At 44.8% G+C, this 26,565-nt stretch overlaps 8 protein-coding genes across 8 annotated transcripts; 3 read left to right on the top strand and 5 right to left on the bottom strand.

Annotated features, from left to right (window-relative positions):
* Positions 1 to 3,740: 3,740 nt before the first annotated feature.
* N7479_001748 (Ty1/Copia family ribonuclease HI) lies at positions 3,741 to 4,232 on the top strand (the record flags this gene model as incomplete). The annotated part of the gene is made up of 1 exon (XM_057249445.1): positions 3,741 to 4,232. One exon carries the CDS (start codon positions 3,741 to 3,743, stop codon positions 4,230 to 4,232), a length of 492 nt encoding a protein of 163 aa, XP_057113877.1.
* Positions 4,233 to 5,648: 1,416 nt separating this feature from the next.
* On the bottom strand, positions 5,649 to 7,349 carry N7479_001747 (uncharacterized protein; the record flags this gene model as incomplete). Its single annotated transcript, XM_057249444.1, has 1 exon — positions 5,649 to 7,349. The coding sequence occupies one exon, from the start codon at positions 7,347 to 7,349 to the stop codon at positions 5,649 to 5,651; it is 1,701 nt and encodes a 566-aa protein (XP_057113876.1).
* Positions 7,350 to 11,304: 3,955 nt separating this feature from the next.
* N7479_001746 (uncharacterized protein) lies at positions 11,305 to 11,777 on the bottom strand (the record flags this gene model as incomplete). The annotated part of the gene is made up of 2 exons (XM_057249443.1): positions 11,305 to 11,312; positions 11,411 to 11,777. 2 exons carry the CDS (start codon positions 11,775 to 11,777, stop codon positions 11,305 to 11,307), a joined length of 375 nt encoding a protein of 124 aa, XP_057113875.1.
* Positions 11,778 to 12,485: 708 nt separating this feature from the next.
* On the bottom strand, positions 12,486 to 13,750 carry N7479_001745 (uncharacterized protein; the record flags this gene model as incomplete). The annotated part of the gene is made up of 4 exons (XM_057249442.1): positions 12,486 to 12,884; positions 12,933 to 13,051; positions 13,104 to 13,207; positions 13,266 to 13,750. The coding sequence occupies 4 exons, from the start codon at positions 13,748 to 13,750 to the stop codon at positions 12,486 to 12,488; spliced, it is 1,107 nt and encodes a 368-aa protein (XP_057113874.1).
* Positions 13,751 to 14,244: 494 nt separating this feature from the next.
* Positions 14,245 to 15,309, top strand: N7479_001744 (uncharacterized protein; the record flags this gene model as incomplete). The annotated part of the gene is made up of 2 exons (XM_057249441.1): positions 14,245 to 14,983; positions 15,038 to 15,309. 2 exons carry the CDS (start codon positions 14,245 to 14,247, stop codon positions 15,307 to 15,309), a joined length of 1,011 nt encoding a protein of 336 aa, XP_057113873.1.
* Positions 15,310 to 18,650: 3,341 nt separating this feature from the next.
* On the bottom strand, positions 18,651 to 19,208 carry N7479_001743 (ATPase AAA-type core; the record flags this gene model as incomplete). The annotated part of the gene is made up of 1 exon (XM_057249440.1): positions 18,651 to 19,208. The coding sequence occupies one exon, from the start codon at positions 19,206 to 19,208 to the stop codon at positions 18,651 to 18,653; it is 558 nt and encodes a 185-aa protein (XP_057113872.1).
* A 1,923-nt stretch (positions 19,209 to 21,131) lies between these two features.
* N7479_001742 (uncharacterized protein) lies at positions 21,132 to 21,556 on the bottom strand (the record flags this gene model as incomplete). The annotated part of the gene is made up of 2 exons (XM_057249439.1): positions 21,132 to 21,326; positions 21,380 to 21,556. 2 exons carry the CDS (start codon positions 21,554 to 21,556, stop codon positions 21,132 to 21,134), a joined length of 372 nt encoding a protein of 123 aa, XP_057113871.1.
* Positions 21,557 to 25,060: 3,504 nt separating this feature from the next.
* On the top strand, positions 25,061 to 26,232 carry N7479_001741 (uncharacterized protein; the record flags this gene model as incomplete). Its single annotated transcript, XM_057249438.1, has 2 exons — positions 25,061 to 25,125; positions 25,275 to 26,232. 2 exons carry the CDS (start codon positions 25,061 to 25,063, stop codon positions 26,230 to 26,232), a joined length of 1,023 nt encoding a protein of 340 aa, XP_057113870.1.
* Positions 26,233 to 26,565: the final 333 nt, after the last annotated feature.

Genomic DNA, 26,565 nt, shown 5'->3' with positions numbered 1-26,565 from the left:
AAAATCCAGGTAAGGGCCCGATATGAGAGGTAAATGATTATCAAATGTTCTGCTCACGCCTATTTTGTAGTCTGCCACACCTTCTCCAGAACCCAATGAAGCTTAAGCTGCGTTTTGAGCCACCGCATGCAAGACAGCCCTTGAATAAGTGACGGCGTTGTAGGCCAGGACTAAATGCATCATATAGAGACTGGGCCGCCAGCCATTCACCACTCCAATCCTTTCCAACGGACGAAACAGATAGAATGTAGCGCCAAGAGAATTCCAGATGGCCATTCGGCCGTGATATATCGCCAATAAGGGCACACTCTGGGATTTCCCAGTGACAGCATAAATGGTTGGTATAAGCGAAAGTAAGCCCAGTGAAACGCAGCTGTACGGAAACCGGTACCGCACTGCACAGCAACTAGGATCGCAAATTACAAAGTCCACCAGAATCCCGACAGCAACGACGGTGAAGGCAGATATGTATCCGAGCTGGAGGTAGGGTTCGGTGTGGAATAAAAAAACCGCCGAAGGAAGGGTGGTCGCCCAAATTAGGACTAAAGTGGCTCCAAACTCTAGCTTTTGCCACTCTACCGCATCATTACCCCGGAAAGCATCTAGAAAGCGGTAGAAGAGGCTGGACGTGCACCAGAAGATAACACCTGCGCAAAAAAATAGCACGGACAGGGAGTCTAAAATTCCTCTGGGGGACGAGGGGAAATAGAAGAGCAGAAAATGGAGCACAAAAAGGTAAAAGTAAAGCAATCCAAAGACATTGATTACACTGAGAATTGCAAAATCGTGCAAGGACTGCGCTTTCGGTTCAGCCATTTAGGTCGTGGGCCGTGTACTTGTTGGAGAGAGGACATGGGGAAAACTGGGCTTTTAAAGGTGAATAGCAAGAGCGAAGCAGCTGCTGAATCGAGGCCGCCCTAGTCTGTGTATATTGTCTAGGACCTAACCAATACAACTTAGTAGGAAACATCGTGAGAGAGAAGGTCAGACATCGTGCAACGGTTAACAAATGACATTAACCAATGGCTTTTAGTAAGAATAGCTAAGAGAGGGTTGTTAGGAAAGAGTTGTTAGGAGGGTTGTTATAAGAGGGTTGTTAGGAGAGGGTGGTTAGGAGATTAAGCGGTACCGGTACGGAAATTAACCATGCTTGGCACCCCATTTCTGGGGGGCATCATTTATGTGGCGGTCAGCGATAGCCTATCGTTTGCTTGGGTTGGCTGGCTTACCCTCGGTCTATCTCACGCCTATCAATAACTGACACATGAACTCACGTAGGCCTCTGCAAAGCCCACAAAGCCCAAAGCCCAGCCCAACCCAGCCCACTAATGGGTTGGGCTTTGGGCCCATACTCCGGGCCCATCGATGGGTTATGGGCTTATACCTTGAGCCCATAGGGCCCATTTAGGCCCATAATGGGGGCCCATTATTTATCAAACAATACAAACATGCCAATATATTGCAACTGCATAATTTATACATTTTTTGCTGGTTTTTTTGGGTATTGAGATTACTATCCAGGCTGTATCTACATGAAGCTATACGTAAATCATCATATTCTTCCTCTTCTTTATCTTCCTTTACAAATTTACAAGTAAAGTCATAGAAAGAAATGATTCAAATGATTTGATTTGATTGATAAGATACTAAGCAATAGATACTAGTGGCTCAAAAGCATATTTACATACTATACTCATACATTTCATCTTCCACTCGCGTCCTCTTCCTCCCTGATGTACGTAGTTGAGTTTGAGTGCTTGGCAATTGCAAAATCTCACTATCATCATGATCATCAATCAGGTCCACAGATAGATCGCTCTGATCTTCAGTATCACTGATCTCATCAACCTCAAAATCATCCGAGATCTGATCCTTCTCTTCAACCAAGATATCCATCTCGTTAGAAGAGTAGTACTGCTTCATTTCCTCTGATTCCTGTATACCAAGATCAAACTTTGATGCACAGAGGTAGAGCATAAGCTCTTCAATTGTACTGGGTTTCAAATAGCCGCGGCGATAATGACAGATATCGCGTGCAATATTGAAAAGACGTTCAACGCCAGCACCTGATGCTGGCATTGCAAGATAATCCTGTGCAAGTGCAGCGATAGCGGGAAAACGCTGTTCATTCTGTCTCCAAAATGCGAGCGGATCGGACTCAGTTATAGCTATATCAGTATTAGTATTAGATAGATAATCGGAAGGATATAACATACTGCCATCAAGATACTGTGTGATCTCATCCGCAGCAGACTTTGACTTAGGGTTTGGTTTCTGGTTTCGAATGAGATCATGAAGTATCGATCTTGATGTTGGTGTAGAAGGCTCCTGAGGAGTATGAGTCTTAGCAAGACGTTGCTGAATCGGAGTCAGTGCATCCTGAAATGCTTCTCGATACTCATCTCGTAGCTCTTTAGCGATATCCCCAGACCAGTCATCAGACAGAAAGAATTGGAATCGATACTCCGGCGAGAGCATTGTACAAACTGGGTAAATGTACCCTCTCATTTGGTCAGTCTGCTTGTAGTAGTTATGCAATTTAGCCCAACTAGCCTGGAGGGCAGTAAACATCTGCTGCTTCCAAGTAACTCGCTTTGGTCTCAATTGTCTCTGTGATCGTTCAATATGCTCAAATAGCAAGTTGTAGACCGCAAAGACTAGATGTGATGTAACCTCTCGTGTCTTTGAGAGAGCAACTGTACAATCATAGAATTGCTTTGTAAGACAGAGAAGATAGTCGATTTGACGCCATTGATCATCATCCAAAGCGAAGTCTTGCTCATTGTATTGAGCACAAAACTGGATGATATAGCGTTGGAGTTTCTTAGCTCGCCGGAGCATAAGATATGTCGAATTCCACCGAGTTTTCACATCTTGGATAAGCATAAGCTTATTTCTCTTCCCATCAGGTTGAAGTGCAAGGAATGAATCCCGGCGCTGAGGACTAGCACGAATATATACAGCAAGTGCTCGTATTCTTTGTAAGGTATGCGCAATTTCCCTTTTTTTTGTACTCGCCCTTGCGGTAGTCTCTTGCTCCTCGGTCCATATAGTCTCTGCAGTTGGGTTCTGAGGAACTGCCTTCAGACGGTCGAGTAACTGGTTCAAGCTCAATTGGATCACATGTGCAAGACATGGTACACGGATGATATTGGCTTGCAACAACTGCTGTAGTTCATCAACCAGAGTCTTGTTGTTTGATGCATTATCAGTGGTCAATCCAAATATACGGTCTTTGATCGCATGCTGGGTAAGCGTCTGTTCGACAACTTTACTTAGGTCCGTACCAGAATGGGATCCAGAAAGGGGTTTAAACGCGAGTAGTACTTCACGGTAAACCCAGTCAGCATCGATGAAATAGCCAGTGATAGCCATAAATGCCTGCCCAAACGGAGATGTCCAACAATCCAATGCAATTGAGATCTTTGTATACTCCGGTAGTAACCTGAGTATATCCTTTTGCCGCTCTTCGACACAAGTAGATAGCCGACGTTGAACAGTAGTAGCGCATGGGATATCTAAATCCCTTGTAGCTAACTGTGACTGTGATATCAAGTTTTGAAAGGATGGAGTTTCATTTGTCTCGTTCTTATGCATTTGTTTCTCACGGTATGCATATCGCAATTCCAATTTGTCCATTCTGTCGAATTCAATCTGCGGAGCTTGGCATCATCTTACTTCTCATTGGCTCGAAAAGCTCCTTAGCTAATGGCTTTGTCATTGCATCAGCAATATTTTCAATGCTTGGTATCAAAACCAGATCTCCGGAGATAACAAGAGATGTGAGAGAAAAGGACGTACGCCGTGAAAGAAATGATACGGACCTTCCATTTGACAAAACGACTCTGTCAACAGAAGATACCAAAGCATATCTCGAGGATGTCGGAAAGCTCGGCTGGCTTACAGACAAATCACGTCCTGATATTGCTGTCGCAGTCAACAAATTGCAGAGACGATCTTCCACTCCAAGAATAGAGGATCAAGAAGCAGTTAAACAGTTGATCCGATACATAAAAGGAACGATGAACCTTGGTATTTTACTAGGGAAAGACTCGACAGGATTGGCTGGCTACGTGGATGCTTCATATCAAGATTGTGAGGATGGTAAAAGCACTGAAGGGTTTATCTTCTTTTACGCAGGAGGCCCAGTCAGCTGGTCTTCGAGAAAAGAAGACATTGTCGCGAGGAGCAGCACCACTGCAGAATACGTGGCGTACGATGCTGCTATCTAGGAATGCTTGTGGCTGATAAAAATGCTTGAACAACTGGGCCATAAACAGCAGATGCCTATCATAATCTACACGGATAGCGACAACGCTGTTGCAATGATGAAGACAGACACATACACAAAGGGATCAAAATGGTTGAATCAAAAGTACCATGCCGTGCGAGAAGCAGTGAGAAACGGGGTCATCGAATTGTATGATGTTCTCATTGGCAGGTAAACATGAGATGCGTTTTGTAGCCCTGTCCTGTTGACCAGTTCTTCAGCATATGCTTGTTGACTGAGAAGAATACCCTTGTTTCCTCGAGACAAGCTGCTTCCTAGGAATCTGTTTGGCTTTCCTAGGTCCCGGTATTTGAATGGAATTGTTTCTTTGAACCAGTTGATGTCTTCTTCCTTCATTGCTGCAATCAACGTGTCGTCAACATACAGTAGAAGCCATATCTTTCTTTCTTCATGAATCAAGATACATGGTTCATCAACCAATGGTTTAAAACCCATGTTTCTCAGTTGTTGGAGGATAGTCTTGTACCATAAATGACCTGCCTGTCGAAGTCCATAAAGAGCTTGCAACACTAGACAGACCATTGGTTCATTGTTCGGTCCTTTTTTTCTCGAATCCTGTTGGTTGTTTCATGAATATCGTGCGGCCATCTATTGTTGCATTACGATATGCCGCTGTGTAATCCACTTGTTCGAGAATCATCCCTTTTCTTACCACAATGCTAAGAAATAACCTCATGGTTTCACCTCTAGCAACTGGTGCTGAATTTTCCAGGAAGTCATAACCAGGTCGTTGTCTATTTCCACAGATCACCCATCTTGCACGGAACTCAATAACGAAGTTGTCTTTGTCAATTTTCAAATCAAATACCCATTTGCCAGGTAGTATCGTACTTCCCGCAGGTGGATAATATGTCACTTCGTATGCCTTTGCCGCGATCTGCTTCTCAATTTGAACATTCATTGCTGTAAGCCATTCATTTTTGAACTCTGAATTCATGGCTTCAGCGTATGTACGGGGTATTTTGACCTTCCATGCCTTGATTGGTTCCTTTGGTTTTGTTGATCCTTGTTCAGGGCTTATCTCAACTGAAGATAACGCAAATCCCACACCAAAGGGTGAGTTTCTCCAGTAATCATGTGGCATCAAACCGATATCCTCGGGAATTCCAGTTCCTTGGGTTCTGTACGTTCCATGGGATATGTTTTGGGAACCTCCACTTGCCACTGTCTCTCCTACAGCGCATTGTGCTCCACCTCCCCTTCTCTCGATCGGTTCGCCTCGTTTCCCCCATTTAATATCATGGTATCTCTCGGGTGACCTCGATGGTCTCTCGGATCGGCGAGGACTCGAAGGATTCTCAGTAGGACGAAGGATCTCGGGTGGGTCAAATCTTGCTGGATTTTGAATCGGGTTACTCTATTCTTCTATGTATCCAACTCCATACTGAGCCCTGTATTGGACAGGATTCGGCTCATCAAAAAGCTCAATGAATGGTACCTCCTTTGCAATAAAGGTGTATCCTATCGCTTTGTTGTCCTGTGTTAGGAGCATGTCTTCATCGTTCCATCTGATCCCTTGTTCTCTTTTGACCCTTAAGAGACCGAGAAGGTTGAATCTGTTCCCTGGTTTGTATTCACAATGAATTCGAAGTTCACATCGTCCACCTTTAGGTCTTCTGATTGGAAGGATAATATCTCCATGTCCTTCGGCGACAGCTCCTTTTCCATCACTCGTATCCCAGGCAGATCCTGTCCCTTCTTTGTATGGTGTGTATGTCACAAAGAGATTCTTGTTGGTGCAGATATGCCATGAAGAACCTGAATCCAGTATCCAGTCAATGCCTGATCGAAGTTGGCGGGTAGTTGTTAGTGTAACAGCTGTTCCAACGATGCCTTTCCTTTGTTCTATTGTGAATTCTTCATCAACCTCCCTATCATCAGTTGCAACTGCCATTTCACCGAAATCGTATCCCAAATCATCATCTGTTGCTATAGCTGAGGTAGCAACAGCGTCGAAATTTGCTTGTTTGGTGCGTTCAGTAGGTTTCCCAGTAAATTGCTGGCTCCTATCCTCTTTGAACTCCTTGTATGTCTTGTAATACCATAGGCCAGGCTTTGGTTTCCAACCGGAAGGCCTACTCTCTGGTGTTAAATGGTAGCAATCTTTAGCGTCATGTCCTGTTGTGCCACAGTAGGAACATGCTCCATTTGTTGATCTCTGTGTCTTGTGGTTCTTCCACTCCTTAACATGGTCTCTAGCATGTTTTCCTGGTGGTGGAGCATTCATCAATCTACCCTTTTTGTAGGAATTGTTATCGGTCTTTTTCTGGTTCTTTGGTTGACCAGATTGATGACTCCGTGTACTGCTTGCTCCAACACCCCCATCTAGACCTAGCCTCTTGATCTTGTCCAGCATATCTTTGCAATATGTGAAGAAGTCACTGACTGTCATCGTTGTTGCTGGGTCCTTGATTGTTTTTAGCTCATTTTCTTTGATGTCGATCGATGCACGGAGTTCTGGTATCTCCTGTAGTTGATCAACCATCATCACAATAGCTAGATATGGAGAAAGTCCCGCTTTCAATTCATTGGCGGTGATGTATCGTGACTTCAGACCTGTAATAAACTCGCTGTTTGTCGAAAATTCATCTCTCTTCGTTCGTAGGAATCGTAACATTGCGGCACCAAGAGCTCCATGTCCTTCACCCCGCATTTGTAATTTGCACTGATACATAAAGTCATCCGCCCATTTTGTACGTTGTCCTGTCGAAGTAATGTCTTTTACGACGTCTGAATCAATGCTGTGTCGAAGCCATGCTCTCACTTGTATGCTAAGCTTCATCCATTTCTCAGCGTCTTCTGAATCTGTGTCTGGTCTCTCGATGTTCTTGTCGATTAACCGATGAAGACTGTGTCCCTCGAGAATTCTGGTCACTGTATCGTACCATTCATCGAAGTCTTCCTTTTCTTTCAGTGGGGGTTCGATCTTGTAAAGCACAAAGCTTCCAATTTCAGGAAGTCCATTGCTTTGGTCCCCACTTGCTGTTGTCTGATCCGTATCTTCAATAGCGTCCCAGTTCTTACCTATAGCGGCTCCTGGTCCCACAAGAGGAGTCATGATGTTGACCGTTGGCTGAATAGATCACCCCTCCAGAACTGGGACCTTGAAAACTCTGCTTTGTTTCCGGGATAAATGATCCCAGTTTGTTAAAAATCGATCCGATGATAATGACTTCGAGTATTCGTATCAAAGCCGATGTTATTGATGGATCGTCTTGATGAGGTTTGATTGGTTGATTGGAAAAGGGGTCAGCAAAGATGCGTACCCGGTCCCTCAGTGGAGTCTCGATTCCACCAATCGTCTGATTCCTGTACCGCGACTCTCTCTGCGCGAAAACAAGGTAGAAAAATGTAAAGTAAAAAAAATGCCTCCTATCTCAAGAAAAATAATAAAAGACTCGGTAAGAGCGAGGACTCATAACCTGATGGAGACTACGAAGTAGTATCCAGAACGAGAGGAGGGAGAGAGTTAGATTCCTAAAGGGAGCAAACTCCCGAACTATCTACTATCGAGGGTGAATGCCTAAGGCACCAAGGCATCCACAACAACTTATTATACCGATTGAATAAACCCTCTTAAGGTCCCCTTTTGTTTCCGTATTCCTGCGGCTCTTTTGCAATTTGTGGTTTCAAGATGGCGAGTAATAGTTGTTGTACCATGACGGTTAACCCTTTCAGGATTCTTACCCTTGGTATCACTACCAGCTTGTTGCTTAGTAGTATATGGATGCTCAAGGATAGTACTGCAACGCTTACATACTACCTTCGGGCACCCAGAAACTATATGCGCCAATTGGTCATACTGCTCCCAGATCTTCGAAGCAGTACCATGCGGAGAGTCCCATAGAATTGCCGCATTGTTAGATCCATATTCAGTTCGCAGCCACCATTCAACCCAATTACCATGATTCATCGCGTTATAAAGGAAATATACGCGTGGTTTACCAGGAGGACCAACTCGCTCAAAGTTCTCAAAGTCATCCGGCTCCAGGGTAACTGACGAAGAAAAGGATGGCTGGAAAAACGATGAGCTACCACGGTAGTAGTCGCGTGATAGCTGGGAAGAGGAAGGAAGCGATATATTATCGAGGTCAGGTTCAATTGGGTCGAACTGAGATGACCCAGGCTCGGTTTGCTGGCTTTGCGACATAATCAGTTAACGATTTAACGATTAGATAATGAGGATTGTGTAGTATAGATTGTAAAGTAGAAACTTGGAAGGATATAGATCAGGAATAAGGGGGATAGCTTTGAGGACATACATAATAAAAGGCCAGTTTTTAGATCTTTACAGTTGTAGTAAAGAGTATGAGAATAGCAAACATTTAGATAGAAACAATAAAGCAAACAAATGATTTATCATATAGCGCTAGTCTTAATTTAGATTGATGATTTTTATATACGTATACGATTGGCTATATAGTGGATTTAAGTGGATTCAGCCCATCGAAAGCCCATGAATAGCCCATAGATAGCCTATTTCCCCGCCCATTTCTCAATATTATTGCTCAAAAAGTTTCATCCAATTCCTTATAACGTATTCCACTACCGAGTGGGCCACCACTACCGAGTGGGCCACCACTACCGAGTGGGCCACCACTACCGAGTGGGCCACCCCATCTAACCTACCAATTTTAAATACATTTATCTCAACCATAACGCCATTAAATTAATTGAACTAACTAAGTGGTCTATCTGGATATATTTCTCTTCTATACCCTGGCAATCTACATATTCCACACCCCCGGGGGGCCGCGTACGTGGCTGAATAGCCGATTCTCTAGGTATACCGGGGCCGGGGAGAGGTGCTTCAGTTGCTTCCTGTTGCTGTATAATTAATGCAGAGGCTTCTTGAACTGAAAGGCCTTCTTCGGCGGGTATCTGCCTTCGAGATCGAGTACGCTTTTGCTTCTGCTTCTCGTTGGCGGCGCGTAATTCCTTGTTTTCTTTGGCGAGTAAGATAGCACCTTGTATTGTAAGACGGAAGCCTTTCACAAGCTGGTTTAATGCACGATCTGACGGGCTAGGCGGGCTTCGAGATCTTGTACGAAGTAAAGCTTTGATTGATGAAGCCTGACGATGTAGATCTTTCTCTGTAAAAGGGGTTTTTGGTGTAAAATTCCGGCTTGATCCACTACCCCGGCTAGCTGGGGGGGTTAGAGTTCGAAGCCGAATATTGAGCTTTGAAATCACTCTCTCCGGTAAAAAGGGGACTAAACCGGCTGCTCCGAAGCTATTTTTAATAGTCTCTGATTTAAAGGCTTCAATTCGTGCGAGGGGGTATACTTCGAGGAAGTTAAGCTTATCGATATAGTTGATCCCGTTCCGTATTTTGGTTTTAACTATCCGACCGTACGATCGTTTTAATACCGCAAAACAGCCAATATCCAGAGGTTGTAAAAGATGAGATGAATGTGCTGGTATACAGATTGGTATTACCTTATTTTGCTCACAAATTTCGTTAAATTTAGGCGTTAAATGACTTCCGTGGCCGTTAAGTACTAGAAGCCGATACCCCCCCTTCGTACGCGAAGAAGTACTAGGAATAAAGAGCTTTTCTAGCCAACGGAGTCCAATTTTATCAGAGGTCCAGCCGTTAGGGCTTACTTCGAAACGCCAGTTCTCCGGAAGGCCTTCGAACCATGATTCAAGAAAGACTTTGCCTTTAAAAATCACACACGGAGGGAGGGCCCAACCCGAAGCATTCGTACACTCAATTGTAGTCACCCATTCACGATTTCCAGGTTGTAAAACTCCTCTTCGACTAGGTAAATCACTTCTCGTAATAACCTTTATAGTTGAAATCACTCCTATAGCGAAACCAGTCTTATCGAAGTTATAGATATCGTCGGGATCGATTCCAAATTGAAGGATTGTCTTTTGAACCAGATTAAACCACCCTTGAATGATTTTTGGGTCTTCGCATTTCGCACGCTCGTAGTTATACCGTTTTGAGAATCGGGAGGAGAGGAGAGGATACCGTTGTACGAATTTCGTAACCCAGTTTTCGCCGACCGAAGGAACCGGGGTAGTTCCACGCTTTTGAAGAAGAAGATCCGCCATTTCTCGTACCATAGAGTGCCGGGGGGCCCCTCCACGAGAATCTATAGAGAGTATCCATTTTTGAAGAGATTCCTCCTCGAGTTCTGTTAATATATAACTATTGGCGCGTGTTTCAGGACGAAAGGTATCACCAGCGAGGCGGCGTTGTAAGGTAGAGCGGGGGACTTCGAAACGGCGCGCCACTTCACGAATTGAAGAGATTTCTTGATTCTTAAAAGCCTGGATAGCTAGTAAGATCCTACCCTCTTGCTCTATTAAATTTCTAGAGCGTTGAGAGCGAATTGGTGGTATAGTGGGTGGTTGAAGAAGAACGGGTTAAATTAATTGACGCGTTTTGGATAGGTGGCCCACTCGGTAGTGGTGGCCCACTCGGTAGTGGAATACGTTAGTTAATCATATAAACCGACAAGATACCGATTAGACTGCGACATCGCCCGTCCATGGGCACCTAGGAGGTGCCCATCGCCCGTCCACGGTGGGCCTTGGGCTATTTGGATTTTCGAGTGCCCGTCCATAACGCCCAAGGCCCACGGGCATGCCCACGATGCCCACCATTATATAAAGTTGTCTTGAATATATATAAAAATTAGATATATAGTAAATTATAGTATATATATTTATATATATCTTATTAAAAATCCAGAATTATGATTGTAAATATATAAAAAATATAAATTTAGTTGAAATATTTTGAAATCTGTCAATAAAAATCACGTGTTGCGCTAATTTTGCTTACTAAAAAGGCCCACGGGCGCCCACGGTGTCCATGGACAATGGGCCCTAAGGGTAGGGCCCGTCCATGGGCGTATTGATAGTGCCCATCGCCCGCTTACATAAGGCCCGTGGGCACTGCCCACCCGCCCGTCCATGGGCGATGTCGCAGTCTAATACCGATATAATACTTGGTTTTCTATTTTAGTTCTAGGATTTACCTAGTGTAATCTAGTTTCTTAGTTATCTAGGCTACAAATCGGTATACGAAAGGTATAGTAATACAATGAATATAGAAATCCTGGCGATTCTGAGGAGAAAACAGTGTAAGAAGTACAGATTTACCCTTCCATATACGCCATAGGCGCCAAAGAGTATTAGCCCATTGGGACCATTGACCCCAGGTAACGAGAACCTGCCAAAGAGTATCAGCCCATTGGGTCCATCGACCCCAGGCAACGAGGACTTGGAGACTCTGGAACAGTCTCTTGGCGATATCAAAGATATCCACAGCGATCATCAAGGCCCTCTTAACACTCTCCAGTATCTCATTGATGACAATCATAACCCCCAGAACCGCCAACAGAATATTCTCAGTGCGTTTGAGGAACGCAGTCGTATCCTTCACAGAGATCGGCCGGAGCACAGACAACGCAACAGGTATAGCGGCGGCCATCGTAAGCGACAGCCCGAGAACGAGAGCAGGCGGCATCTTGGGCATCGGCTTTATAACAGGTCAGTAAAGCTATATTCCACACGTAGTATACAGAGATCCTCTTACCATTTTGAAGCAGGCAAGCCGGTAGGTACGCAGGCAGACAGTAGGAGACTTGGTAGAAACACTGTCACAGCGGCAGCAATAGTGTTAGACTCGGCAACAATCTCAGACTCAGCGATAGAGGTTTACCTTTGTAAAGCAGTAGTGGGTCACAGAAGGAGGGGGAGAAAAGCGAAGGAGAGAAGAAGCAGATATTGATAGAGAGGAACTGAGCTTGCGAGAAATCAACAACAATCGTAAACCATTTTCATGAAAATCTACTTTTTCACAAGAAGTACTTCTTTTAATTAGGGGCTCACATATTTAACAGAAGTACATTTTGTTTTCTGAAGGTAAAAGCGAGAATTCTATCTGTCCCCCTCTTAATAAGATATATATCTCTTCATACTAATACTCGGCAGTTCTCCCATATACGAAACTGTGGTCAAAGTGGACTGGATGGGTTTTCATGAAATTTTGTATGAAATCTGGTATCATGATGCTAGAATTAGTGTTATATTCATATAATTCCTACTTCTTACCATGATAATTAAATGTTACTGAGTATACAGGTTGGAACATACGTAAAATACAGTCATTAATCAGCTACTTTATGCATGCCAAGATGATATTTATACAGCAAAATGGGCTTTGATGGGGGCCTCATGGGCCCCCATCAGTGGGCCGTGGGTTGGGCCCTCGAAGCCTGGCCCAACCCATAGCCCACTGCGGGTTGGGCTTTGGGCCGGGGGTCCGGGCCCATTTATGGGCTTTCTCTTCGCCCGCGTCGAATACGACACATCGCGGCTCTTTTGTGCCAATGCATGTGGTATAAACATAGCAACCAGGCTTGAAAAGCGCCCAAAGAAGGTTATATGTAATATGACCGTGCTGCAACATTGATTCGAGACGCTGCAAAGTAGAAGTATGTGCATGCTTGAGGTGGTCGATGAGCAAGAGAAGATGCTTCGCATGTGCCGACTCATGGTCCGAGCTGCTATCCATGTTCTCCGCACATCTGTCGAGCTCTGGGAGGAAATGAAAAAGGAAATTTTGCTCGATCTAAATCCACGTCAGCGTGCTCCTTGATAATAATACTATCTCAATTACCGATGGCTTGTCCTCCATCAGGCTAACAGCCTTGATGTCGTGCAGCACGTCTCGCAGGATGTCGCGTAGACCTTCCGACTTGATGTCTATGAATGACACTATCTCCTTGGACGTCCGGTCTGATCATACTGTTAGTAGGTTTTCGGTCCGGCATGCAAAGGTGTCTTGTACCAACACATTCACGGACAACGAATGCATATTCAGCATAGTCGTCAACACCACCGCTGGTCTCCACCGGTTCGGTGATCGTGTATTTACATGCTTCTTTGTCCCAGCTAGACCAGTGTCAGCTATCTGAAAAAGTGGAAGGGGTGGTTGGCTGGTGGCTAATACGTTTCCATAACTGTTCTGAAATGGGATTTTGATGCCCGTTTCTCAAACGACTTGAAATCATCCGGTGTGGTACAGATTGGACTTTCGAGATCAATCTCGTCTACCGCCTGAACATTCTCTTCCTGTTCATTGCTGGCAGAAGAAGACCGAGCAGGCTTAGTTGCCACAGACAGTTCACCCGAAGCACGTTCATCGCGGGTGAGCTTCACCAGCAGTTGCTTCAGCCGAGCCATGTCAGGGCCAGGTGGGAACTGGTCCTGGGAGACAGGAGTGTTTGGAGGTTCTTGGTTGGTAAGATCGAAAAGCGTCTTCTCAAGAAACACACCAAAGAGATGCTTCAGATCCTTCACGGTAGATTGAACTGAAGCCGACCCCTTCGTGGGGCTATCTGGGGGCGTCAGGCCTTGCTGAGAGGGAGAAATTCTCTTCAATGCCATGCTGTGCTCCGAGGAAGGCATGTCCGGGTCACTATGAGCAGGAGCCATGTCGTTTGATCTGGCCAATGGAATTGTTTATGAGATGAATAAAGATTGAATTGGCAAGGTCAACCCCTGATGTGAGTACGAACAAAGCATTGCATGAACCGGAGATATTGCTCTCATTTATATTTTCGCCAGCTCTCCCTTTCGGATCATCATCACCTATTCCAGGTCTTTGATTGTCTTGTCCAAAGTACCAGCTAGCCAAGTTGTGGACATAGACGAATAGAGAGTCCTTCTCATCCCCCTCCCTGATACAAACCTTTATGTTGTATCGAACTTGGACCTGACAGTATCAAAATCGGTAAGTCAATAATTATCGAGACTTTTAGATTATTTTGTGGAGCCACAGAGTGTTTGCGCTAGACTGGCCACGCCACACGTCAAAGCGGGGGTTTTTCATGTGACATTAGTTCTCAAGCCCGATAAAGTCAAGCTCACCCGGTGTCTAATTCATTAACTGTCAGACATTCATCGGACTTTTATGAAACTTAGACACTATGTCCGCAGGCGCAGTTCTCTCACAATTTTCAAATTTACTTAACTACATGGAGTCTTTTGGTCCCAAATTGAGCTCTAACATCCGCCCAAACCGCGACCAATTGGACGAGATTCAGAAGCTGAGGGATCGACTTAAACCAGCTTTGGCTACTATCGAGTCTCATGTGGAACATCTGTTGAAGAAAGCAACTCCGACAGTTAAAGACCGAAATCTTGCAAACCAAATCCGATCTTTCCAAGTCGCCGACCAATTCGATCCAGCACTGTTTAGAAAGAATCTAGTGCTTATCTTTCGAGGACCAGATGAATCTGCATTAGATGCAGACAAAGTGAGAATAAGGAAAGCCAAATCTCGAACTCGATGCGAAAAGCTTTGCGCCGAGTCTCCCCACTTGATTCTGAGGTGGGCAATGTCACTTCAGCCATCGGCGTGGGTCCACCCAACAGTCATGGCGGATAGTACATTCGATTTTCTCATTAGAGATTTGAAGGCAATCTTCGATCAAATACCTTCTAGGGTCGCTGAAAGCCTACATTGCTTGAAGAACGAGGAGCCCTTAAAACCTTGCGAACAGTTCCAAGAATTTGTCAAATTTATAGATCAATCGATCAGTGTGGAAGAACAAGAGAATAAGGCGCGATACAAACGGAAGCGTACAGAAGAAAGTTTACCAACGGAAGGAAAACTTTATGCCACAGAGAGTGATAATAAACAGATGATAGAACAAAGAAGCAAAGGTAAGTAAACAACGCCATGTCATGCATAGGAAAATGAAGCTGAAAAGATGATAGAAATCGACTACAAAATGTCATCCATGCCGTCCGGCAAGCTGCCACATTTGATCAAACGTCTTTCGTGGGCGATAGAGAGTAGCGAGCAATGGAAGTGGGAAAGACGAGTCTTCGCTGAGAGGCTGGGGGGTAGCGATGCCGAGACAACAGATTGCCTGAACTTTTTCGTCCCAAAAGATCGAAGTCAAGATATATCCATCACCTTGGTGGTTGGTCGCCGTGCTGGATTTGATTTGATATACGAAGCAGAAGTTGAAATTATTCGCGTTTAAAAGTCACAGTTGCTCCGATCACAGGAGCTGCGATCACGCTGACTTGACATCCGGCAGGCACAGTTGCAGTTTCTTCCACAGAAGGGTCGGGTCCATTTTCCCAAACGGCAGGAGACCGGGGATCTGCTTTCGGATCAAAAATGATTATCGATTCTCCCTTTCCTGTCAATTTTCTCTCGTAGTTGGCTTCCCGGAAAAGAGCGCCACCTTTTATTCCATATCTGTGGCCCTCCACCGCAGCAATTCCAACTTCCTCGGCCATTTCAGATAGCTTTCCTTTCTGATTCAGAATTCGATGTAGACCAAGACGACAGGATATTCGAGTCCGTAGGATGAGTTCTCGAAGCGAGGTTTGGTGAAATATTGCGGGAGTGTAACTCGACCAAAAACCCCGCTAGATCAAATTTAATGGAGGGACGACTCGCACGTGACCGTGGCGGCCTAATCGGGTAGACACCGGAGGTCAGTCCACGAGGATTGGGATTCATGTCAACGGACTCACCTAAAGAACCGAATACAAAGAATGTCAAATTTTCTTTGTGAGAAAATATGGAATAACTAGTCTCATCAAGCTTAGCATAGCTAGTTCTGTCTTTTCTATGTCAGTCTATGCTCTGGACGATACAATGGGTCATTCTCACTGTTGCTAGCTGTGATTGCCCAAAGTTTTCAAGATATGCACAGACTGTGATGACACCTGAAAAAAAGCAGAATATTATGGCTGTTAAAGCTGCTGCTTGAAGAGCCCGTTGATGATTGGAGGCTTGATTCTGGAAGAAGTCCAAACTTCGAGATGTTGAGTACGAACTGTTTGACCGACTGCAAATTTGCCAAAGCCGAATACAATGGATCACGAAAAAAGTCTTCTCAGCTGTCGTGAGAAAAAGAAGCGATGCGTACAAAATATGGCGTATTTTGCTCTGTATGTGGTCAAGAAAGAAACTGTCCGATTAAGTCAAGATTAGGCCGATAGAAGCTAAGGAATAAGACTTACGTTAGTAGCAGCAATGATTTGGAGATAGGAAAGAAGATAAAAATATTGATTGACCAGGACTTCTGGTTCACAAGGCTAAGAAACTTGTGGATGTCAGCAAGATCCGCATTGAAGTTGAGTATAATTACCTCGTCTATCGGAGGCAGAAGAAGTAAAAATCCCAGCTCAACTGTCAGAGCAGGCCTCGAGGGATCTGTACGTAGGTCTCGTCAGCTAATGAGGAGAGGAGGACTCGACACTACTCACCCTTTCGTAAGATAGGTTGATAAGTAGCCAATGCTATTGACCCAAGCAGGCCAGCACAGACCAGGACTCCCACCACAGCCTGTGAGAATATATAGGGTTTCTGACAGAGTAGGACCAATTGGGACCGTTGTCCATCGGATATCAACATAAACCAAAGTAGAAGAGATATCACAGCACATAGGGACGCTCCTACTGAAAGGATGATTTGGGATGAATCAATCTCTGCCATTCTGAATTAATCATTTTGCTTCTACACTGTTTGTTCGATGGGTGTCTTATAATATTTTGCTTTCAGATCCAAGGCCAGAAAACCTAGCCAAAATTTTCACTTTTATGGCAATTTCTCAAAGTGAGTGACTATCTTGCGTGTTATAATTTTTGGTTGATCCAAAAAAATGATGACTTTTCAAAAAACATAAACAGGCGCAGATCACGGGGTTTATCCCCGTAGCCGCCGGCCTTGAGGACCAATGAAGGTGACCTGATAGCTGCGCCTACGCTCATGCATCGTTTGTCATATCCATGTTTGGGGCCCAATGCATCTATCACAAGCCAACTGACAGGGTTCCCCGCTTAACTCACTAACGTTCTGTGCATAAATGTCTTGTCCGTGTTGATGGTTTGTCAGATTAATCGAATTGTATAATTACGATGGTTCAGAGAAAGAGCTACCTCTGAAACAATATTTCTCAGTATTGTTGGTCATGAGAGCTCCGTCAACCAAGGGTTGCCTTGTGATTGATCACAGTAGGTCAAGAACCTCAGTGACCTGGTAAATGACAAGGTTCCCCTCTTCAACTGATGAGATTCGACGCACTCAGCCGCATGTACGCTGCCATTCATCTTCACAGATGCTCTGAACAAGGAGGAAACGCCCTCGGTGGGGCTGATCCATGCTTTTCGCATCCACAGCGCACGGATAGCGGGCCTTGGACCCAGATTGGGTTTCGCCGAAGCCTAATGATCAACAAAGCCACTCAGTAATATCGATTGATTGGTGCTCGTGAGCCATAATTAGCGCCAAATGTAGGGGCCGTCACCCTCGAGTTTACAGGGAGGCAGCCTCAGTAATCCCATTTGCAATACAGACCCGTCAGAAACAATCTGATGCTCACAACACTACACTTAATAACTCGCCTGATGTTATGCCCAGGTGACCTGTCATGTCTATTACCCCGCTTTCTTGTATAAAGAGAGTGCGAAAGTAACAATTGTCTCTTGAATTTTTCAAGAATCACTCTCGTGGCTTTGTTTCCTATAATATCTGGTCGACAGACTACCTACTCTGCACCGTCTCTATTGGATTTGGCTACGTGAAGCGATAGCTACCCGTTATACGACAATACTATAAAATTGGCTATTTGAAATTGCTTAGTCGACTGAAGGACATACGATTTTCCGGGTGTACTTTATCTCAGTATGTCCCTGCCCGATATAGGACAATTAACGCAGTCTTAGCCCCTAAATTCAGGGGAAAGGGTGCCCTCCGGAAGCCCGGGCTCGATCTGCGGATAGTGGAGCAAATTGAGCTTTTCCCGGGTAAATCGCAACGCTTCTTGCAGTCTAGACGTATCTTTTCCAATTGTATATAAGTCGGGACATCGGCATACGACCCACTGACTTCATCTATCACGCCTTCCAGCCTTTAAGGGCCGTGAACAAGAGAAACGGGGGCTATACTGTTGATTGCGCTAATGGATTTGGAATTCAACCCCTGCGTAGCGCAGAAACCTCGGTACGTATAGCTCTGGCTAATTTTGATACTAACGCGGATAGGGGTACCTACAGGATTTTCTTTGTAAAGGATAGAGATCCCCTCGCGAAAGCTGATCGGGTAATAATAAACGGTTGGGGTGAATCAATGGCCGAGACTTTTTTAATCGCATGCTTTTCTTCTGAGAAGAGCTAGGCCCTTTTGGACTTGGGTAAATATTGTTATACGGTCCGCCTTCGAGTTGATTTAATTATATAGACTTCATAAGGGCCAAATGCTCATCGCAGCGCAAGCCAATTGGAGTTAACGGAAGCGCAAATCAATCTTATGAAAACAAGAGACGAAATTTGGCGGAGGATTGCGGTATAAAAAGGGGAGTAAGTGGTATTAGTTTCCGAGTAAAAAAGTCCAATAACAGACGAGCTCTGATTCGCTGTAGACCACCGCGATATTGTGGCTCAGGGATATAGTTGGCTTGATTGATGAAAATGATAAAATTACGCCTTGTGCGTGTGCGAAGGTGTCAGTGTTCTTCATTTGCGAAGCCTCTTGACCAATTCCGGCATTGTCCACGTCTTCAAAAAGCACAATGCAACGTTTCGGAAGACTTTGGAAGAACTTGTTCAACATATCGTCGTTAAGCTTTCGAGAGTTCAGGCTAATCGTGTAGATATCAAGCCACAGGCGCCCCGCAATTGCAGAGCATATACTTGACTTTCCGGTTCCAGGAGGACCATAGAGAAGATAACCTCGGCGGTATGGAATGCCACGAAATTTGTACCAAGCTTTGCTTTGTGGACTCAGGAATTCCTTTATGTTTTCAATCATACCATCCTTGATGTTTGGGGGAAGGCCAGAGTTGACAATGGACGAGGAGAGTTCGACATAGTTGAAACCCAAATGGTTGTTTCCGTTCAACAAAACCGCGATAGATTGTGATTTCATTCTTGCGAAGATTAATTGAAGCATACTGTACTTCTTCTAGAAGAGCGAACAGCACCTTTCTGTTCCAAAAAGGTGCGTAGATCGTGAAGGTTTCTGTATCTGAGAGCCAACTGTTTTGCGTGTGGTATGGATCGCGGTTAAGAGCCAGAAGAGACCGCCGGTATAGGAAAAAATGAAGCTGGTTCCGGGAAGGAGTGGAACGAATTGGCTTAATGTTTGCCTCGTCTCTCAAAGAACGCCAGTAGGCCTCCCCGCTCTTTTCAAACCGCGTTTGCTCTATCGAAGGATCTTCATCGGTTTCCTCGTCGTCTTCATTTTGCCAGGGTAAAGAGATAACCCGATAACCTGATACCAAAGCTGGAGATTCTAGAGGATACTCAAACGATATCAGTCCCGCTCGCAATCCCTTCCATCATACGAACGATTTTCAGAGATCTAGTACCGTATGCCACCCGCACAAAGCGTCTTATACATCTTGGTTAATATTTCTCATTATAGGCTCGAAAAGATTTGCGAATGCCTAGGATATGAGCTTGATGATTATAATAGACTGGACCTTTCTGGTCTTGAAAAGCTTCTCGTCATGCCAGCCAACACTGATGCAAACGACACCGAGCCAACCTATGCCGAGCCAACCTATACCGAGCCAAACCACACCACGCCAATCCACACCACGCCAATCCACACCACGCCAATCCACACCACGCCAAACAAGAAACGGAAAAATGGGTCACCCGAAACTTCGTCGAAAAGGCACTGTTGGGCTGTATCATCTGACTCACCAGAAGGTAGGATACCATCGAAAAATTTACGTTTTTCGGGGACTGATCTTTATAGGTGATTATTTTGAAACTTTTAATGGATCACATTGGTCAATCCATACCACGCCTGCTCCATCGGCACCAGGTTCGTGTTCAGATTCTGTAATAGATGCAAATGAAGAGATGGTAGGTTCCAGGGTTGGCTATACAAACTGTAGCCCCCTAAACAGCGGCCAATATGCACAACAGAGCATACTTCCTCGCTCACATGTTGATCTATTGTTTGATCGAGGGGACAACATACCCGATCCGGCGTTGCTAAGGGATACACGTATTCGAACATCATCTGCGGTAACAATTCCCGATTTCGAATTGGAGAGTCATGCCGATCAACTTTCTATAGCGAACCTTTGTTTCGGAATGAATGGGACGCTAGATCTCGAATCTAGTTCATCATCCAACATGGCAACATCACCTGCCAGCACGACTCTCAGTCAGAAATTTTCCCCTAATAATACCACTCAACAGCAAGGGAGCAAATCTGGGTTATCCAACTTGCAAGTTGATACAGTACACATCGATAATGAAGAAATCCATTCTTGTATGGGGAAAACCTACTCGAAGAACGTGTCTGGCAATAATAGGTGTGAGCCACACGAGTATAGAAATGAGCATGCCTCCCACACTCGTCCATCACTATCCTGGACTGACTGGTCGCAACAATACGCTTGGGAACTTGATGGTATACTGCAGCAAGGTCTTTCGGCGAATGATCCTCAACTGCCACCGTCGACTGACCGGTCGCAACAATACTCTTCCGACCTTCTGCAGCAAGATCCTTTGCTAAGCAGCCACTCGCTACTACCCTCTTTGGGTTTAGGCCAGGCGGCCGCCACAGCTATCTCGGGAAATTCCCCGGAGACCCGGTACTATTTATTATTTCGTCCTTCACTTGTGTCCAGAGAGGGCAGTTCTTCTTGGGACTTAGAAAATAGTCACCACGCGCTTGGATTCTCGGACGCCATTTACCAGAATGCTTCTTATTCCCCGAACAGGAGCCTTTCAGTAATGTGAGACATTTAGTAATACGAACAATGAAGCAGAATAATAATAACATTTGAACTTCCTCGAATTTATTTCTTGCTTGGACCGCGGGTCAATATCAGCGAGGCGCAACGACCAGCGTAGTCGTACCCGCACCCACCCCAACTGGGTTACTATTGATCTGTACGAACCATCCTTCCTTCAATAACCACCCGTTCACTTCAATTCCTTTCGGTATTGGAATAAGGTATGCCGAGTTGGGAAGATTTAGTTTTGTAGAATTCTTCCAATACCTCAAGCGTCCTTCCCAGTTCTAGTTGCATTAGTGATATGGTCTGTCAAGGAACAAATAATATTTGTGCCTACCTCATCAATACCGAGGGCGGTTTTCATACGAGAAATCAACACCAAAAGCGCATCCCCGCCGTACTTCTTATTCCCTTTTTCATCCTCTTCAATTATTGTGACTTGTGGTAGTAATACCTTGATCTCTTTTCGGATTCTTTCGGCATCGGTTACATCTTCTAACCGTCGAGGTTCCATCGAGTGCGAAAGAACATTTCTAAATCGAGCTCCTGGGGGTAAGATTAGCTCAAATTCAATATAACCGGGAATTTGAAATACCTTGCGAGGGCAGAGGTTAGATTTTGTTGTATTCACGCTGCGATTAAGAGGGGTAAATAAGTAATTATCACCACGGGTAAGGTTGGGCACTGAATCACATGACACTGTAAAATCAATGTCTATCGGGCCGGTCATCAGACCAAAAAGAGACGTCATAGCCACTAATTTTCATTGTCCGAGACCCTGTCCGAAGTTAGATGCTGTTATCCAAATATATTCACACTAAGTCCAGTGAAGCGTTAGCTCACTGTCAGTGCAGCAGTCACGCGACTCATCGGTGATTCTCACCCTGACTCCCCCCTTGTTATTAGTGGCATTCGGGGCGATGTGTTGGTAAAGACACAATAATCCGCCTGGCTGGGGCATGTGGTGGTCAGTGCATCCTCCAACCAGCCACGAATCACATGAAAGAGTCACCTAAATAGAGTGCTGATTAATCAATACCATTGCAGGTGGTATGGTCATAGCCAGAATGACAACAGTTGGATAGGCAGCAATCAAGAACCTGCTATGCGGTTTCTTTGGTATTTATCATCAATCCTAATAAGACAGGGCTGGGTGGGGCTAAATTTTTATTTGTGCTATTTGTTATTTGATGAAAAGATTCATTGAGCCTTATGTCTTTGAACCATAAACGGACGGTAGATTGGTGATTACATACAGATGGCAAGGCATAAATATAGAAGCAAATGAAACTGTTAGACATCACTTACCCCTTGACCAGTATAGAGTTTATTGATTAAGCTATAGTGCAGTGTTAAACTGGCTAAACTAGATAACCCGTACTCGCTTAGCCCCGGGCATCTGTGCTTTGTGCTGAGGCCTCTTCAATGACCTGGAACGTTCCGTTGCAGGCCGACAATCTAGCTCGCATCGGTGAAAGTCAATAATCGAAGCCCGGCCCAGCCCATAGCCCACTGCGAACTGGGCTTTGGGCCGGGGGTCCCGGCCCATTTATGGGCTTTGCAGAGGCCTATCCGCAAGCTGGAGGGTACAACAAATGAGCAGCAAGCATGAAGGACAGACGCAAGGGTTAGGTAGTCAGCTGTTAGGGTTATGGAGGAAAGAGCCAGTAAAGGCGATGAAAACCGCCAGCACTAAACCAGAACAGCAATCAGAAGAGGGCGTGGAACGAGGTGGTAGCGAATCAGAGGAGGACAGTGGGTCATATTAGCGAATCAGAAGCCAGTATTTGGCTAACAGCAACATCATAGATAAAAGTTTTGACAACAAGGGTATCCCTGCGGGCGAAGGTAACCCTTCCTCTCACTTCGTTCGTTTCAGGGTAAATACTGGGTCATGACCCACAGAGCTCCACAATATTACAACTAATATACAAATGCTACAAGACGGAGAGTGTTGTGATATGAGGCTAGTGCAGATCAGGAACCAGGCTGCACCATCGGAATAAATCCCGATACAAAGTTGATTGGCAATCAACTTGGACTTTGGTGTATAGTATATAGCCTCATGTTTCCCTCTGAATTACAACAGTTAGGTAGAAAATCATTGATGTGGACAGCCAAGCGTTCACGAATACGTTAATATACATTGTGTACCGCCGGTAGCGATATTTTAAGTGCAGATTATCTATAGTCATTCTCCATGTATTATGCTTGGGGCTCATCAAAATTGTTGTTTAGAATCTTCCAGCGTTTTCAGGCACTATCACGTGAGGCTCGCAGTTCACCACCCAGGAAGCCTAGAGCAATCCCACTATATCAGACGAACATGCTTTTTACAGATATTTGTACAGCATGGATGGATGGATGATTTCATTTATCCTAGTACGGCCTACATACTGCACTGCCCGCAATAGAGTCGTCCTCTCCATTATCGTAGTTGGCTCATCAATGCTTTCTAAACGTTTTCTTGCTACTAGTCTTGTACACTGGCCTTCACCTAGTACATATTTCTACATACCTTAGCCAACTTAAAGGTAAACAAGTGGAACCGAACAATTAATGTTCCCGGTACCCAAGTTACCAAATAATCCCTCGTGAAGCTAATGCGATCTGTGGCGCCGTCGATATTGAGTGTGGTATCGATTAGATTGGTGGATGGCAAGCGCTGATAACTTTGATAAGACGATTCAATAAACGAGCCTGATGAGACATACCACGGCTTGCACCAGAGGGCTCCCATCGCTGGGACCGACTATGAGAAGTGCCTAACGAATGTCGCTTCAATTCTATTAGTCCAAGATCAAGCTCGCAATATCCTTAGTGTCACTGACACTACTTCTATACTCAGCAGAGCGAATTACAAGGCCAAATGTCTAGAGTAGTTAGGTTATTCATCAGTCCCAGTAGCTTAACAAAAGCCACTCACCAGAGAAAAAATGACCATGAAGATGAACCAAATGAGTGGTTTCAGAAAAGGCATGAGCGCTCTGTCTTACGGTGTGAGAACAAAAGGCGTATCCAAATTCCTGGCTCGACATTGCATCTGAAGCTATTCTTATAGCTGATGAGATAAAATACCCGCTGTGATTGCGGGGATACGTACTACCAGAGGGCTTTTCAAATCGTGGTCCTCAATATTCGACGAGATCTGCTATTCCGGTAGATATTCCTAAACAAGTTCAACTAATATTTTCAAATACTGAAACAGAAAAGAGAGATACAGCCCATCAGAAAGTAACACCCCTAATTAAGCAGTGGGATTTCCTCTTTGGTTTGAGTCAATGCCCAGATAGTGATAGGCTGTAGCAGGCAGGGCATCAACTCTCACGAGAACCATCCGCCGAGAAATAAGGGCTTGGATAAACATATATATCGAAAAGCCATGTCAAAGCAGTGCCCCGCCTTTGTATACTTCGGGCCTTATGAAAACCCGGAAAATGGCGATTCATTAAGTTTTCAGCGTACCTCAAGCAACATGAAGATAAATTTGTACTGAACTAGTAGATAACTCGAATGCGGCAGATAGGCAGAGTTTTGAGCACTAACCGGTTGGGGCTACATTTAAAGCCAAGTGTAGCTGATCATCCACTTGTGTGGATTATTTGACATTAAAGTAAAGGCCTCAATGGTTATCTTACCCCTACTTTTCAATGAATCAACCTGCGCGGAACATGTCTATAAGGGCGAAGGCTAAATGGCGAGTTGGTTAGTACAAGGTGCAATTTGAGGGGTCGCTCACCCGCTATGTTAGACTTTATTGGATATGTAGTGTTCATGGTTCGGGCATCAACAAATTACATAAATTTATTGAATGGCAGACACGGAGATCTGGAACAAATTGCAGTGGAACCCGAAAAGCCCGGCAGAAGTATTCATCGACCCCATACGATTCGAAAAATGCGGATACCACAATAGGCTTATTTAGTCTGCGTTATTTCCTAGCAAAGGCTGACTTTTCAACTACCACATTTTGTTCTAGATTAATCCAAACTCTTAGCATAAATCTATCCCCCAAAAAATGCCAGAAGTAAATGTTGAATTCAGAACCCCAGAATTTAATACCAAAAGCGTTGGTCAATCAAGGTCTGTTTGGCTAGTTTTGAAAGAGCGTGGTTGCTGAGATCTTTTTATAGCCAATCACTGCGAATTTCGTCTAATACTGTCACAACGTCCGATATTAATGCTCCAAGAGCTAAAAGCTTTCTGCAATTGACTACGCTACACCTTTCAAGCCCAACAGCCCAAAGTTGGATCTCGCCGCTTCGATTGATTCCACCAGAGACAGACATAGACACTCCTACCGTCACTTGGTCAAGCACCAACAGCACTACTAGTAAAAATAACGATGGTATAACCGGATATCTCAAGGTTGACGATGAGCTAGGGAGCAGCGGACTAATAGTTCAAGAGCAACAGAGCTCTCGCACGTTGCCTTTCAGTTTAGCTGAAGCTGACATCGTGGAAACAGCCAAAAATGGCCCGAATTTATCACAAGATGCAGTGTCATCAGTTGATTCCGATCATGATTTTACAGGAAGCAGTGAATTTGTCATTTATGTTCCCTCAGGCCAAGCCACTTTGCACCAGCCGCCTGAAGTTACTTCGATGAAGTCTTCATCTTCACTAGAAGACTTCCAAAGCCTTTCTGGCCAAACTTCAATGGGTTCCTTCGATAAAGCTACATTTCCGGGAACCTTACGTGCTGTGTCTCGGTCGAAACCAATGGAAATCAATAGTTATGTGACAGGGAATCTGGAAACTTCTTCGCATTTGACTGAACATTCTCGTCATTATCAGCCTACACAAACAACGCGAAACGCCCTCAAATCCGACGACTCAGACTTGAGCACGCCCAATCCGATCACCGAAAGCCAGCTCATGGATTCAACCACAACGGTGCCGGCGACTACGACCGCCACGAAAAATCCAGTAGAAGAATTGACGATGGATGGTTCTCGCGCATCTCGGGCCTTGTCGAGCCATGGTGTGGGATTGATTGTGGGGAGCATTTCCGGTGCTAGTTTGCTATTTGCAATCAGCTTTTATTTACACCGATTTTGCTTTCGGCGAATTGGTAGGTCCAGTAGAGGCACAGGATCAGTTACCCAACCGAAAGCAGACAATCCTGCTGCCACATGCCCAGATATGCCGGAAATTTTGGAAATTTCACGATTTTCTGCCTATTCATGATTCAAGGCTGGGGCGTGTTATCAGTGAAATGAAATGGAGTGTATTGGCTTCTCTTAGTTTTGCCCTCTGGATAGCAGCAAGCAAGCGAATGCTGGATAATGAAATATGACGAAAACTTATAGAAAATATGATTCAACTCGCGATTGCAATTCTCGAAACACCGAGCTTTTGAAAATCTGTTTCGCAGCCCAGATGATAGGCTTGAATTGACCCGAGGCCCCAGAAGCAATAAAGTCTTTCCTAGGCGTGTTGTAAGGCCCTAGTTATCTGCAAGGTACACCTAGTTACAGACGGATAGATGGATTTCATTTGCCCTGAAACGATGGAACAGAG

Source organism: Penicillium vulpinum (genome assembly GCF_028829585.1).
Source record: "Penicillium vulpinum strain IBT 29486 chromosome Unknown utg000001l_segment0_segment0, whole genome shotgun sequence".
NCBI classification, from domain to species: Eukaryota; Fungi; Ascomycota; class Eurotiomycetes; order Eurotiales; family Aspergillaceae; genus Penicillium; species Penicillium vulpinum.
The sequence above is the reverse complement of the archived record's forward strand: the minus strand, read 5'-3'. Positions and strand labels throughout refer to the sequence as shown.